Genomic DNA, 15,685 nt, shown 5'->3' with positions numbered 1-15,685 from the left:
TTTCCAGCATTTCTACCAAATTTCAAGCTGCCTGAGGGTCTATTGTCCCAACCTCACCATCCTGACACAAAAGGAAATACATCCCATCACTGAAGTAATGATACCACTCAATTAACCTTTAATATACACTGAATATTCTTAATTCTTGATTTGGTTTGTTACCTCTGATGATCATGGGTTTGCCTTTGTCGGTCATTTCCTTCTATGTTGTTTTGTTGGCTGTCTGAAAAGAAAAGGCAGTCGATCTTCAAAATGTTCGCATAGCAAATTACTTTATCTTCTGACCCCTTAGTCATTCACATAGATTTTTTGTCTTTTCATGTTCCCAGCAGGAGAAAAACGCATTGACCTTTCTGTTTGTCATCACCACACCCAGAAAACAACCATCTGATGCTTCAAAATCAGTAAAAAAAACGAAATATGACAACCGGTAGAGATTAAGTTCTTTTTTGATTGTTTTCCCCCATGTTCCCTTTCATTTCTCTCTTCCAGGGTCCTGCAGTTTACAAATGGATGGTTGCAACAGAAGTGAATGTTAAATTAGTATCATAATTCAGTCTAGAGCGTGTGAGACAGCTCTGTCTTCATTTCGACTGCAGCCTTTTTGTACTGCGTGCCAAAGTAAAGTTTCTCACACACTGATAAATGGCTTCTTGGAGATGTCTGCTTTCACATACATGCAAAATGACAGCAACAGTGAAGGGATAAAACAACACATCATATTATCTGAAAGGAATGCTGAAGACTGTACTGTAGCATCAACAGCCTGAGTCCAAGTAGCCTTGGCAGTGGACCATCATCTCCTGAGAAATACTCGACGGCATTAATCCATCAGGAAATTCCAAATATGCGATCACAACCAGGAATAGAGATAATAGAGAGGTTTTTTTTCATGTTAAAGTTACGGGTTGTTTTGCCAACAGAGACTCTCTTTCATGTTGTGCTGCGATCAAACCCACGCGGCTAGCAGGGAGCAAGACCGGATTCGCACAGAGAGACTGAGGCGTTTGTGAATAAATCACAAACCAAATTTATATGCACCGCTTCAATGCCTGGGTGGCAAATATGGAGAGACAATAAATTGTCAGATTCTTTCTGTGCAATACGCAGTCGTGTGTTCTGGAGTTGAAGTGTAGTAAATAACTGAAGTGAGCACCGGTATCCTGCAGGCAAAGGAAATGAGGAGGGCCGAACCGTGAGACGCTTCATTGAGCTTTAGCGTGGTGTTTGGAAGTGAGTGTTGGTGAGAGTATAAACAGTGAGCAGGGCTATCAGGTGTCCACTCGGGCACTCAGGGCTCATTAGTATCTGTCACAGAGCACTCAAGAAAAGGGCAGCTTGTTTAAGAACTAAAAGGAAAAGCTTTGGGTGGATACGCGACATGACGGCGCTGACAGGCGTTTTTAATGCAGAGCTTCTCAAATGCCAATATGACTCAGAGAAAGATGCCTCATATCTGATTCTGTACAACTGATGTTTCGTACATCAAAGAGTCTAGTCAAGTCAATTTCATTTATAGTGCTCATCGAGGAAAAACTCCCCCCCCCAAAAAAAACTTTAATGGGGATAAAAGGGGACGAAACCTCAGGAAGGGAAACAGAGAAGGGATCCCTCTCCCAGATCAGACAGACATTCAGCAGATGTCATGAGTGCAGAATAGATTAACAAAAAAACACAGATTTGTAAAACATAAGTGCCAGACAGGCAGGACATGAACCCCAACCACAACCATGGAGACCTGGAAGGAGGACAGGCCACACACACACACACACACAGAAGAGGCAGAGTCAAACTCTTCTGAGGATGTCAACAGGCTTTTATGTGAGGCGTGGCGCACGGACCACCGCAAACAAATCTTTAAGTGCCTCATCTGTCACACTTCACTGCTGACACATATATGCCACTAACTTTACATACGCATACATTAATAAAACATTAACAAAATGCTGTGACGAATGACTGTTTCCAAGGTCCAAGGGTCATAGCAGGTCTTTCAGATTTTCAGGTGAGGTGTGTCGTTTCTGAGAAACAGCTTTTATGGCCTGATAAAACGTACTGTGTGCCATCTGTTGAGGACTTCCGCACACACTGAAAAGTAAACGAGCAACAGCGACACTTTGAATTGTCGATCAGCTAGTGTTCCCTGCATGAAAGCCAGTGTTGATGTGTCAAACTCAAAAAGCTAGCAGCGAAATGTTATTGATTTATGCACGAGGGGAAAAGAGATCCATACCCGTAAAACAGAGGTGTCATTTTTGTGTACATGGTCATGCTTCTTATTATCAAGTGAAGCTTACGAATGATTTACAGACTGAAAGTGTGATGCAGCCCATTTAGGCGGATTCCTCCGGAAAACGAGGCAAATTTTGTATAAAAACAAAAGATTTTTATAACTTGAGAATAGTTTTCCAGATAGAAGTAGTTGAGATGTCTTCAAAATCAAACAGGAGCTCATTCCGGATCGGTTTGGTAGAGCAGGTATCAGTGCAGAGTCATCATTTTGAGGTGAGCAGTGGAATAAACAGTTTGCTCACACAGTATCAGAATGTATACCTTTCTTTGAAATATCTCCCCTGAGTGAGCAGACACGTATCCATCTACTCATTAAAAAGGACAGACTGGTATAATGGTGTGTGCTTGTATTCACAGAGAAACACATCATTTGAGAAAGATATACAAATGTCTGATCTGATGTTGCTTATGTTAACACACCTCTCTTGACAATAAGGCCACAGATTTCTGCAGAATAAGCTTCAACAGCTGCATCTTAGCACGAGAATTCAACAGTCTAAGTCTGTTATTTCAACCTTTTCTGGTCAGTGATGTTCTTAAGCGCACGGATTTCACCATCAGAATATTTTGGATAAGAACTGGGAACAAGTTGTGTAAGAATAATGGCACTAAACACCTTCATTCAACAGCTATTGTGGAGGACTCAGTATTTCTCAATATGCAACTGTCAATGTGAAGGGATGTTAAAACCTTTCAGAGTTTAACAGGCCAGACTCCAACTGCAACAACCTAAGGCAACACAGGAGTAAATTCTATGGTGGGATCTATTTCCTATTTCTTAATCCAAGTGCAGACTATAAGAAAGACATATGACATTTATACTAACCGTGACCTCCCATCATTTCCAGCTTCTTGAGGAAAGAAGAGATGTCATTGCACAAAATTTGAAAAGCTCAAACTGTGCTTGTTTGACTTAAATCACAAGTATCTCCAGCTCTCAATCTATGAAACCTTTACATTAGGCGTGGGGCACATGGTTGGATTAATATTTGGATTTAGTAGCGCACAAAATCTTCATTAGTCTGTGACGAACTCTCTGGGGGTGGAAAGCCATTCGATTGAAGGAAAAAAGAAAAAAAAAAGGTAAGATGAGCTGAGGTGCAAAGGTGAGTTGCGTTTATGGAAATATGATCCCTGGAGAAGTGCCTGAGTACTTTATAAGAGTCAGCCTTACCTCACCTGCTCAGACACAAGAAGAGGGCAAGAAAATCTGTGTACATCTGGAGCACTGAAAGTGAGTTACCTGTAATCCTAATATACATAAACACAGTGCACTGTTTTAATCTGTGTGTTGATCAGTGTTTTGGTCATTAGTATTCCATCAGATAAGACTCAGTAAGATTACATTGCTTCCAGCACTTATATGAGAGTTATTCTTCACATTTCTTCACTTTACTTCACTTGGTCTAAATGTGTCAGATTTAGCCAAAAGGCTAAATTTCATTTGTGCAGCTTTATGTTAAGAATTGAAGTTTGTGCCTTAAGTCAAACATACTGTTTCTTACCAAAAGTTCTGAATATTTTTTTTTTTACCAAAAGAGAAAAATAGAGGCAAAAACAATGGAAAACTTTCCGAGCATCAAAAACAGTTTGGTTATGTTTTAGAACAATTGCTTCATTCGCCAGGTGCCAAAAATTCCTGTGAAGTGAAGAGACTCAAAGAGACTGAGATTTGTTTACCAACCAGGAGCTGTAGAGTTAAAAAGCTGTTAGATACATACAGAATGCACATGTGCACAAATAAGTAAGAACAGGTATGAAATGTTTGTGCAAGGTTCAAGGTTTAAAATGTGACTGTGGAGGGCGTGGGAGGCACTGAGGTACAGCAATCGCAGAGTGATAAGGCTGATGGCTGGTAAACATCGTAACTCTTTGCATCTATCTGGACCTTTTTCAGAGCTGCAGCTACAGACAGCAACATGCGGTTCAACACCCTGTTCTTCCTGTTGATCGTATCTTGTCTCGGTCTTGCACTGGCACTAGGTAAGACCGTAAAAGAGCAGCTGCTGGCAGTGTCGCACAGGCGGCATGTAAAACAGATCTGTGAACACACAGCAAAGATAAAATGGGGGTCAATGAGGCTGGTTTATTGCTTAAGTATCTGTGTGGGCAGATGTGGCCTTATTGTCTATTTATTGCTTTGTTCAGGACATTTAACGTTCCCTAACTGTGTAAGATAGCTTCTATGGTGTACAAATAACATATAAATGACATTATACTGTACATACTAAGGCTGCACTGGATTTCTGACTTTACTGTATGGACTTCTGACCCTTCAGGGAACTATGAGGACTGCTGTTTCAAATACATGAAAACAATGAATTCCAGGACTCAAAAACATGCTGTGGACTACAGGTGGCAGGTGATAGATGGAGGCTGCAACATCGCAGCTGTAATGTAAGTACGCATGCACAGACAGTAAGACGTCCGGTGTGTCTTTTATCCGACGTTCCCTCTCATGGCTGCTCAAAATGATCGTCTGTTTGCATCAATTATCCTCTAGCTTCAGAATGAGGAAGGGCCGTGAGTTATGCACAGATCCCACAGAGCGATGGGTCAGAGACTTGATGGACACGATTGATGGAAAGAAAGCAAAGGCAAAGCAACCAAGGAAGGTGGGTGGTCACTGAATATTTTGCACTCCTAACCAGCGCAGTGAGGATATTTCAGCTTAATTTCATCATTGTGTTTAATATATTTTCCCAAATTAGTGTTTGTGTCTTGATGACAGAAAGAATTAGGCATGTTTCTCCACTAAAACCAAGAAGAATGACATGATAATAATAATGATAATTCTCAAAGGTACTTAGAATATTGTCATAAATGTGTGCACTAATGTTAAATGCATGTCTTTGCTCTTCACAGCTCCATTCACGACATCCCCACAGAGGCTGAGGGCGACTGCCTGCTACAATGGCACCCATTCATCTTTCTTTCCCTCTGCCAAAATTAAGCAACAAGCTTATTATTAGCAAGTTTTATGGCCGAGGAGGCTGGCCAAGGAAAGCTTGTAGCATTACTTTTGCTTTCACTCTGCACTAAGATAAAGGTCAGAAGCATGGGTCGAATCAGAGCTGCACTTTCCCGTTCAGGGTTGGACTGCTAATGCCGACTGGCCACCACACACACCACGTGTAAATGCCTTCAGTAGCATGGCTATGTCAATTAGTACATTTGTGACTGTTTTCTTGCGTTTTGAGACATCAGATATTCAATAAGCTGTTTAATAAATAGAGGTGGCGTGTAAATGATATATATGTGATATTTAGAGCTTTTCTTGCATGATGTGTCCAGATGTCGGTCAAATACTTGTTTATTTGCTGAATGTACATGCTTTTCTGCAGTGTGGGTCACAGAAAAGGAGAAACTCTTGTCTTAATTCTTTCCAAATGGTTTAAATGTCGCTGTTTTTCATTCATTTTGTGTATAGATTTTATTGCAGTATGTGTGCCCATAAAAGCATTATTACAATAAACTTACTTATCACCTCTGACTCAGTGTCGTTTAAAAGCTTATTATTATCTTCACATAAATGTTCTTATGCATTTTTTTCCTCTGACAGTTTATTCTTTTGTTTTTTTACACTGTATTTTCTTAAAACAAGCAGCGTCATGCAAAAGAAGGGAGAAAGGGGATGCCCCATTAATTGCTTTTGCAAATTCGTGAATAGTTTGAATTGTATGAGAAAAATAATCTTGTTCGTCATGAGGCTGTTGTACCCTATAATTCACCTTCATTGCCTCATGCTACCATCATTAACATTAACATCGCTTGTGTCTGCAATATTTTACTAAAACTTTTATTGCAGATCCCTGCAATAAAAAGAGACCAACACAGTCAGCGATCATCTACAGTAAACCAAGTATTGAAGTTACACATTCACCATTTTACATGCTGTAATGTTTCCACTTGCTCTATGTAAATTTAGGCAGCTTTTCACATGTGGTACAGATATAATGGCTATAGCTATAATAATTTCACTCCCTGTAAGATGCATATAATTACACACTGTCAAGCTCTAATACTGCAATTTTTTTCATGTTTCTTGTGTTTCCCTGCTCCTCCGCCAATGCATGGTGAGATAAGATCCGTCCCCTGCTGTGACCCTGAGCAGACCGTTCACATAAAGAAAACTGATTTGTGAACATTTCTCTTTATCCCCATATTCCTGTTGTTCATCTCCTATCTTGCCATGAAACTTTTACATCTCACAGCCGTTAGGACTCCGAATGGGGCTGATTTGCTTTGCACAGGATGCACAGCTAATTAAATCTAACAGCTAACAAATCGAGGGGGCAAAATCACAAGATTTACACATTATGATTGCAGCCACAGTGCACTGTATCTGCAGAAAGAGAGCAGGCACACATAAAGCTTAGGTGGGAGTATCAGTGAGCGTGTGGTGCTGATTTACAACCAGCAGTGTCTGATGTGACACGATGCTGGATTCACTCATGAGTCTCTGTGTGTCTCTCTCTCTCTCATCGCCATGGGCATTCACAAGAACTGCTCGGACATGCAGCTGATAAAATCTCACTGTGAGTAATGCAGATTGTTTGACTATGTTGTCTGTGGAGATTGATGACTTCCACACATTGGTACCTTGCAGAGGCTTTTTCTTGCAAAGATATTTGCGTGTTACAATATCTCTCAATAGCAACAGACAGCACAGCCTGTGTATTACCTGTGTGATGTTTGTTGACTGAAGGAGAGGTATGAACACATCCTCTGTTCATAAAAAGGAGGGCAATCAACATTAAAAAACAGAGAATCCTCCATGCACGCAGGTGAAGTATTTGTTTGAATGGGCTGCCAACTTTGCCTCAAGCCAAAGGTGATAGATCACTTGACAAATACATTGCAATTATCAAGACATTAATGGTAAATCATGATGGACATCCAAAATTACCTTGACTAATAGATGCACCACCTTCAGAGGTCAAAGAATTGGGTTGCAGCTTGAAAAGGATTTTGGTGCTTAGCTTTAGTTTCTTCTTGTTTATATCACAACAACACTGACAAAATGTGCTGCGCTCTTCGCTTTTGCATGCCGGGGCACAAAGACACAGCTGGTTGGCACGTTGAGCAGAAATTTTAGCCTTCTTTTATCAAGGGGGAAAACCATGAAATGAAAGTATGAGACATGAAACGAATATGTGGAAAAATCACTTTATGCTGAAACAAATGTGGTGAATGACAGGAAATGGGATGGTTGAGCACATACAGACGAGTGGGCAGAGAAAATCTGGTTCTAAAGAAGCCCGTCAAAAAAACAGAAATGAGAAATGAAGCAGCACAGACTTGTTTCCAATTGTTGTATCTTTGCCACCTTCATAACTTAAAATGTTGAAATTCATGTTAACAGAAGTTTGTGCGAGTTTGGTGCAGAAGATTGACACGTGTTGGATTAATAAATCATGAGAGAAAGGTAGAAAGGGCAACGAAAAACGAAAGATGAAACAGTCAGAAAACATTGCACACCACAAAGCTATTTGGAAGGGACATTATATTTATTGCCATAATATTTTGGACTGTTTAACCTAACCCCAAAAACCTCATAACAGCTACTTTCTTTCACCATGAGCAGTGCTCATATGTTCTAATATGTTTATGTTTTTAATATTCATGTATATGTGGTTTTAAACACTGTGATGCCACTTAACAGTGTGTGTTTTTGATGTTTGCATGTTGAAACACTGTAATGCTGCTATCTTGGCCAGGACTCCCTTTGAAAGGAGATTTTGTGATCGCAATAGGACTCATGTGGTGAAATAAAGGTTTGATAAAGACGAAGAAAATAATAATAATAATGTGGCTGGAATATTTTGCAGCACCTTGCATGCAGTGAGTAGTTGTTTGTCATTCTTAAAGATCAATACAGTCAAATGTTAAACTCAATTCCCTAATGTAGGTTTCAGGAATTCTCTTGTGACCATTTTTAAAAAAAATATACATACACATCTTTTAACTATTTTAAGAAAAATAATGAATGAAAAGTACCATACTTGGGAAATGTAATGAGATACAAGAGTAGAAAGCTCACAATTTTGCAGAAATAAATAGGACTATATGATATAAACTCTATAACATCCTCCTTTGAAAAGATCAGTAGGGACATCTTTGTTTCACATTAGTATGTCAAAAACAAGTGAAAGAAAAATTTTAATTCAGTGGAATCCATTGAAAGGACACAATAGCTAGCACAAAAAAAAAGATAACCTCTTGCCCTGCTAATTCAAATTATTTGTTCACTGAAAGGTTATTGTACTAATAAGTCAATTTTTCACATATCTTTTATGTCATTTTAAATGTTTGCTGCTCAGACTACATGCACTTAAACGTCTTAAAACATCGGCAGATCCCTACTAGTCAGTACTATCGCTTACCTTCCTCTGATTGACGTTTCACTCATGTACAAAGAACACCTTCATATGGTTTTGATATCTCCACATTCCCGTTGCCTCACTGAAAGGGGATCTCAGGGTCATTGTCAGCCCTCATTTATTTCATGCTCAGTTGGTCGCACTGCTCCCACTGTAAAAACTTTGGATGTTATCACAGGGGGCAAAAGAGAGCCAAGAATTGTATGATCACAAGATATGCAACCAGCAGGTTTGCCCTTTCATTCACAGGGACTTGGGAGTAAATCTTTCATTGTCAATAAGCCTCCACAACATGAGAGCCTCCGTTCAAATCTGAAACAACTTTCTGCCCTTTTAACTTTGCTAAAACCAGAAGAACGTTTTGAAAAAAATGCTTAAATTTTAGGAAATATGCTTATTTGCCCCCTTTCCAAAAGTTAGATGAAAGGTAGAGCATCAACCTCAAGTCTGCGTGTTAAGTATGAAGCTGGAGCTACGAGGCGATCAACCTATCTTAGCATAAAGACTGGAAGACGGGGGAAACAGCTAGCCTGGCTCTCTCCAAAGCTCAAAAATGACATGCTGTATTGGGTCTTGATGAACAATAATTTATGCCTCTGTCCAGTACTTCGGTGCAGCCTCTCTGCTGGTTGCGTGGCAACCTCATATGACAAAAAGCCTGGGCAGTCAATGCACCTTCCTGTCGTCTGCTAAGAAATCGCTACAGACCGTGACTTCCACATAAAACCACACATTTAGCTTTGATATTACTGTTTGTGTAATTAGCGAGCCTTAGAGGTGCTAATTTGTAACTTTGGTGAAAGCAAGACAATAATCTCAATTCATCTTAACCCACAGACTTTAGAGTGGTGATCTTCTGATCAAACTTTCAGAAAGAAAGCAAATAAGCACATTTCCCAATATGTTGAACCCTTTAAGAAACTAAATTACATGATGATACAGACCACAGAGTGGTGTTTGTTCAGCAGGCCGTCCGCTCTCCGTGTGCGCCTGTTCTGGGACTCTTTGGTGCACGCCTGGCTGTAGCCCACAGCCTCCACAGACCTCCTCTTCTGGATGCGGTGTAGCAAGATCCGGTAAGCCCCAGTAATGGGGCTTCTCAGGTCTACGCTGTTGCTGAGGAGCTGGATCTTGGTGATGCCGAGATCCTCCAGCGCTACCTTCACATTCAGTTCATCTGAGCTTAGGACGTAGGAAGGCTCGACCAGCTGGTGGGGTGTAGGGCTACAAACTGGGTAGGCCTGTGGGTATTCAATACCTCTCATCCAGTCACTGTCCATGATCTGCGCCATTGTGAGGCGACCCACAGGAACAGGGCTCAGGAGGCCCTTAATGATCTCCTGGCATGATCTGGGTACATACGGGGGAATGGCATATGAGCCCTGCAGGATACAACACCTGAGCCGGCTCGTGTTGGTAGCTTTGAATGGCATGGTGGCAGTCACCATGAAGAAAAGCAGGATACCCAGCGCCCAAAGATCTGCATACTGGCCAATGTAACCTTTCTCACTGAACAGCTCAGGGGCGGCATAGGGCGGAGAACCACAGAACGTGTGAAGGACATCGACGGGGCAGCAGAGCGTGCTGAAACCGAAATCACCCACTTTGATGCAGTAGGTGTTGGTGTAGAAGACGTTCTCAGCCTTCAGGTCCCTGTGCACAATATTATTATCATGCTGGGAAAAGAGAGAAATGTTTGAGACTGTTGCACTTACATCTGGTTCTCTTACAGGAGCACAGATAAACAGTTTTCCTGCACAGCTGGTGTGCAGTATGAGGATCTTAAAAGGTGCAGTGCGTAGGATTTAGTGGCACCTAGTGGTGAGATTACAGATTGCAATTAACTGAATACTCCAATACGCCAATCAAGGTAGAAGTGAGTAGGCGAACCTTAAAAACTTTAGAACCAGTGTTTGTTTACAGAAGAAACAGAGCTAAACGACAAGGATTCTTGTTTTCAGGTGACAATAACATGTACTTAGGAATATTATATATTCCATTTCTGCCATATTCTCTCAATAACACCCCCTAAATCTTACACACTGGTCCTTTACATGCAAATTCACAGGAAAAGCTGAGTGTTATCACTGATGTGTTCATTACTCAGCAGCTCTTAAGTATTTTAAAATGATGTGCTAGCCTTTACAAGCCTTCTGTTGTTTTAATGTTCTGCACTGGGGACCTCTCCTCTCATGCACTGCTTACAATCACCTGGAGGCTGCTGTTGACTCACCATGTGTTTGACTGCAGACAGCACCTGAGAAAACACAAGCTTGCTCTCCAAGTCTGACAGGCGCCCCCTGGTGCTGATACGGGAGAACAGCTCTCCTCCGCCGGCATACTCCATCACCAGGTAGAGCCGCTTGAAGGTCTCCACCACCTCATACAGGCGCACTATGTTGGGGTGAGCCAGCTTCTCCATGCAAGAGATTTCAGAGGTGAAAAGCTCCTGCGATCGCTTGTCCAGACGCACCTTATCCAGGATCTTTACTGCCACTCTTTCTGCCAGATGAAGACAGATAGGACGGTATGGGAAAAGGCAGTGAGGCAACAGGGAATAAACCAGTGGTGTGATGTAACTAAGTACATTTACTCAAGTGCTGTACTTGAGTGCAAATTTGAGGTTCTTTACTTGAGTATTTTGTTCTATTATTGGGTATATAATTATATAATTATATTAAGATTTGACATAAGACATAAAACATATGAAAATGCACAAGTACAGCTGGAAGGATCATTCCAATTGTTTTGATTTTGAAGTCACTTTTCGTGTGAAAACATTTCATGGATCCAGCTTCACAGATGTGACGATTTGCTGCCTTTGCTTTGCATTATTTTGGTAGTTTTTATTTATTATTATTAATACTGAGGTTTGGACAAAAGCACTGTGAAGGTGACATGTTGAACTGTGGCTAATTTTGACAGCATTTCTCATTATTTTCAGTGAGAAGTCGATTAATGGAGAAAACAATCATCAGATGAATCCATAGTGTAAACAACAAGTAGCTCAGTCTTATACCAAATAGTTGAAAATGAACAGGAAGATACTTTGTTTACATTCATGCATGAGTCATAATAATAATAGTCTGATGTTATATATAGAATAATATAACAGTCACAGGGGATGTTTGTCTGAATTGGGTGATTTTACTTTAAATACCTTAAGTGCATTTTTCTGATTATACTTCTATACTTTTACTTGGTATTAGTACTTTTACTTAAGTTTCTCTACCTCATGTTATGAAGTATTGCTTTTCCTCCCTTCTTCTACCATTTGCTCCACAGAATGTCTGTTTATCTGCATCATCTCCATGATGCACACAAGCTGCTGGCTGTGAAGGCCGAAGACGGTCTGGATTAGTATATGGCTGCTTGATGAGATTAGTTATGTCTTCTGACATCTGGACTGACCCAGACTGGATGCACATTGTGTAACATGTTGCACTGAGCTTCCATGAAATTAATCTGGATGTCTGTACATTCATTTTTAGTCTCCAACTAATATGTGAGTCATCTGCTCTCACAGAAAAAGCCTCTGAATCTACGACAGTACAGGCTGCAGGGAGATATTATAAGAGCTTCCTCGTATAACCCACACAGAAGAAAACTCAGAGCCACAATATGTTTCGAGGTTGTGAAAGCATAATAGATATTTAAATGAAATGTTAAAATTGTATACAAGAATCCTCTGTTTTGTTTTTTTTTACACCATTGCAAATCAGAAATCCTTTTATGCTTACACAGCTTGATTTAAGTGCTTCATATTTCACAGTATTTACATTTTTATAGCATCTTGGTTCATTTTCAGGATGGAAAAAGCGATTTAATACAGATGTCTCACAATATAACATAAACTCTTAACGAAAAAGCAATTAAACTTCAGAAGTAACGCATTAGAGGAGCACCAATCTGAATATAATTTATATTCAGTACCGGCAAGCTAACATGACCCAGTTTTATTGGTGGCAGTAATGCTGTGTGTTACCTTGAGGAGATATGGCCTTTTCTACATGCACTTTAATTGCATCACCAATACACAGAGGCCATTAAACCAATTAAGATCAAATATTCATGCTAGTTAACATGGATCATGTATTTTCTCATTTAGAAGAATGTTTGTCCTTGTGGCCAAAAAACAGGTTAAATCCATGCAACTGTTAATGTGTCAGTCTTCAGCCACATGCCCTACCTGATCACTGAACCTGTCACAACAGGGGTCAAAAAAGGCAAAGCACCCAGCATCTCACCTTTGGTCAGATCATGTATCCCCAGTCTAACCTGGGAGAAGTTTCCGGAGCCGATCTCTCCTCTCAGCTCGTAAAGCCCCACCCGCCGTCCAAACGTCAGCTCGTTCATCACCCTCTCTGAATGGGTCAGATCATAAAGGGCCTTCCCGAACGCAGTGTGCTGCTGCATCACCTCCTGCTCCCCCGTCATGTTCTCCTTCATCTCCACCTTCTTCTTCACATTTGGGGACGTGAGGGTGAAGATGTCCTCCTGACGGGAGGTTGACTTCAAGTGAGCCCCTGAGAAGGAGAGAAGAGTCAAGTCATACATACAGACGCTTAAAATTCTTTTCTACATCTTATTGCTTTCAGTATAAATAATCTAAACCATAAAATCCTACAATTTAAATTCCGTGTTGTGGTCTGGACTCACATGTTTTCCCTTTTATGTTCTTCTTACTCCTTTCCGTGTTAAGGGAATTACTTCTGTTGTGCAAATACATGACTTCTGTTCCAGACACCAGCACCTACTTTTCTTTATAATCTCCCTTCTTGAAAGTTTTAGAAAACAGCAAGATGGCAAATTACAAAGAAAACAAGATTCCACAAACCAAAAACTGAAGGAAAAAAGTGAGTGGCATGGTGTGAATACAGAACCATCTGCATGCATCAGGAGAAGTGCTGTAAGAGGATGTTGCTCAGATAAGCGAGCGCTTTGCCCAGATGCTGTTATGGTACCGCTGCTCTTTTCGCCTGCCGTTGTCTCCTGGTGTGTAATCCAGCACTGCTGTAATCCCAGAGTGTTGGACTCCTCCCATGTAGACAGACAATAGACAGGCTTTGCTGAGGCTTCTTTAACCCCTAGACATGAACGTGATGCAGGTGTTTGAACAGGTGGTTGATGGGATTAACTCTGCAGTGGACTGCATATAACCAGCAGTGCTGTTAGGGGTCAACGGAAGGTTATAACTGCAGATAAACATTTATTGATAAATGCCTAATTTATTTTTTACATTGCAATTCAAACTTTGCTGTCTAATTCATTTTTCTACTTTTTTGGAGGTGCTTTGTTTTTGAGGGCTTCACTGGTAATCATTCAATTTCTTCTAATTTTTCCACTAAATCAATGCATAAAAAAGCAGCTTAACTCTCACAACCTCACTCAAAAGCTAAAGGAAGTGAACATAGAGAGGCCGTGAGCATGGCCTACTGACCGGCCCACACAGTTACCCAGTGACCCAGACACTGAGCATGACACCAGACAGACACAAGGCCAGAACGTCTGCACAGACACTCGGCTGGACTGTCTGTCAGCCGGCTCTCCCCTCAACCTCTGCTACCCAGACCGGACACAGGGATTGTCTGACAGTCGTTGTGCATAAGCTTGCTGGGTTATGTCGGGAGTGACTCACTATAATCCAATCATCACCTCAGTGATCATATCACCACGTGCAATGTCGAATTCATGTTGGGAGCCTGTTGAGGAGAGGTTTACTGAGGGAGGAAAGGGAGGCTGCATTCAAACAGGTGCGGGTCCAAAAAAACTGCAATATCAAGTTTGACCCAATTTCCAAGAAAAACAAGAGGCCAGTTACTAAGTAAGAGATGAAGAAGCGCATTCAGGATGTCTGCACACATCGAGCAGCTGAGATTTATAAGCAAAACCAATCAATGGACAGTATGTGACACCAATTTTACACAGAAAAAAAGAAGAACCTTTTTCTAAAAGTTGTTTAAATCGACAGCATTTCAAAACTTAAAGCTGACTCTTGACCTTGGGCGAGAATGTCCTTTGATAACTGCTTGGAGCTTTCAGTTGTGTCACATGATCTTCCTCAGCTGAATCTTGTCCAGTTGTCAGGGAATTGCAGATGTTTTCATTTTTCAACCTGTAGACCAACATGGATGACAGGCCTTAATAATAAATAATAATGATAATAGACTTAATCACCACTTAAAAACTTTAAAACAGGAATTATACAAAACAAAACAACACAGTTATAAAATAATATAAACAACATTAGAGTTAGACCCCCTCCCACAATCAACTGTGATCATTTTTATAGAGCTGCATAATTTTTTGACAACACACTTCATGATCTGCATAATTAAATCAAGTAATTAACAAGTATCTGGGTTTTATCAGGATTATGATAGAATTTCAATAAGATTTGCTGCAACTTCATGAAAGGAATCAGCTATTGAAACTGTTGTAGGCGTCACCTTAATCAAGGTGTCTGAGTGCTGATGGCTCTCTGAACGATGATCCGTTGATCCCGGGGAAAATGAGGGGATCACATCAACACTTCAAAGAAGGACTAACACCTTATTAAGGTAAGAATGGAGAATCAGTCAAAGGCTGTAGCATAGCTGAACTTTTCCCCCCCTGTGATTAAAATAAGATGGTTTTAGGCTAAAAAAGGAATAAAAGTATTTGCCCCTTTACATTTGGTGTTTTCTGGTGTTTTTTCGCCAGTATACTGCAGTCTTAGTTAAGTTTCCATTTGACCTCAGACATGTTATATATAAAAAATAGAGTGACACGTCTGAAAACATGCATGCATGTTATTCTAATTCTTCATCTTTCCTTTCCTCTGAGGAGAAGCTGAGGTCTGAGGGGCCGCTCTCAGGGGTCTGGCCATTTGGTGTCATGTTGAATAAACACAAAGGTGCTGGAGGTTTCTGAAGGGGAGGCTCAGGCCCCCACGCTGATCCTGTTTATGTGTTTGGGCCGGGTTTTGTTTTAAGTCGGAGGTGCTAAACACCTTCCCCCTGAGATAAAAG

The 15,685-nt window shown here is 40.7% G+C and overlaps 2 protein-coding genes across 2 annotated transcripts; one reads left to right on the top strand and one right to left on the bottom strand.

Annotated features, from left to right (window-relative positions):
• Positions 1-3,451: 3,451 nt before the first annotated feature.
• On the top strand, positions 3,452-5,785 carry ccl25a (chemokine (C-C motif) ligand 25a). The gene is made up of 5 exons (XM_041949661.1): positions 3,452-3,526; positions 4,190-4,275; positions 4,572-4,689; positions 4,796-4,907; positions 5,158-5,785. The coding sequence occupies exons 2-5, from the start codon at positions 4,212-4,214 to the stop codon at positions 5,185-5,187; spliced, it is 324 nt and encodes a 107-aa protein (XP_041805595.1). The 5' UTR covers positions 3,452-3,526; positions 4,190-4,211; the 3' UTR covers positions 5,188-5,785.
• A 3,816-nt stretch (positions 5,786-9,601) lies between these two features.
• Positions 9,602-13,112, bottom strand: LOC121614913 (serine/threonine-protein kinase NIM1). Its single transcript, XM_041949011.1, has 3 exons — positions 12,923-13,112; positions 10,909-11,177; positions 9,602-10,351 (listed from the first exon to the last, which is right to left on the bottom strand). Exons 1-3 carry the CDS (start codon positions 13,110-13,112, stop codon positions 9,602-9,604), a joined length of 1,209 nt encoding a protein of 402 aa, XP_041804945.1.
• Positions 13,113-15,685: the final 2,573 nt, after the last annotated feature.

The sequence above is a fragment of the Chelmon rostratus genome, chromosome 12 (genome assembly GCF_017976325.1).
Source record: "Chelmon rostratus isolate fCheRos1 chromosome 12, fCheRos1.pri, whole genome shotgun sequence".
NCBI lineage: Eukaryota > Metazoa > Chordata > Actinopteri > Chaetodontiformes > Chaetodontidae > Chelmon > Chelmon rostratus.
The sequence above is the reverse complement of the archived record's forward strand: the minus strand, read 5'-3'. Positions and strand labels throughout refer to the sequence as shown.

Excerpts from the sequence above, each read along its gene's own strand:
- ccl25a (XM_041949661.1), top strand. The coding sequence starts at position 4,212 with ATGCGGTTCAACACCCTGTTCTTCCTGTTGATCGTATCTTGTCTCGGT. Across the intron at positions 4,276-4,571 it reads CGGTCTTGCACTGGCACTAG|GGAACTATGAGGACTGCTGT; the intron begins GTAAGACCGTAA and ends CTGACCCTTCAG. Across the intron at positions 4,908-5,157 it reads AGGCAAAGCAACCAAGGAAG|CTCCATTCACGACATCCCCA; the intron begins GTGGGTGGTCAC and ends TGCTCTTCACAG.
- LOC121614913 (XM_041949011.1), bottom strand. The coding sequence starts at position 13,112 with ATGACGGGGGAGCAGGAGGTGATGCAGCAGCACACTGCGTTCGGGAAG. Across the intron at positions 11,178-12,922 it reads GATACATGATCTGACCAAAG|AAAGAGTGGCAGTAAAGATC; the intron begins GTGAGATGCTGG and ends TTCATCTGGCAG. Across the intron at positions 10,352-10,908 it reads TGTCTGCAGTCAAACACATG|CATGATAATAATATTGTGCA; the intron begins GTGAGTCAACAG and ends CTCTTTTCCCAG.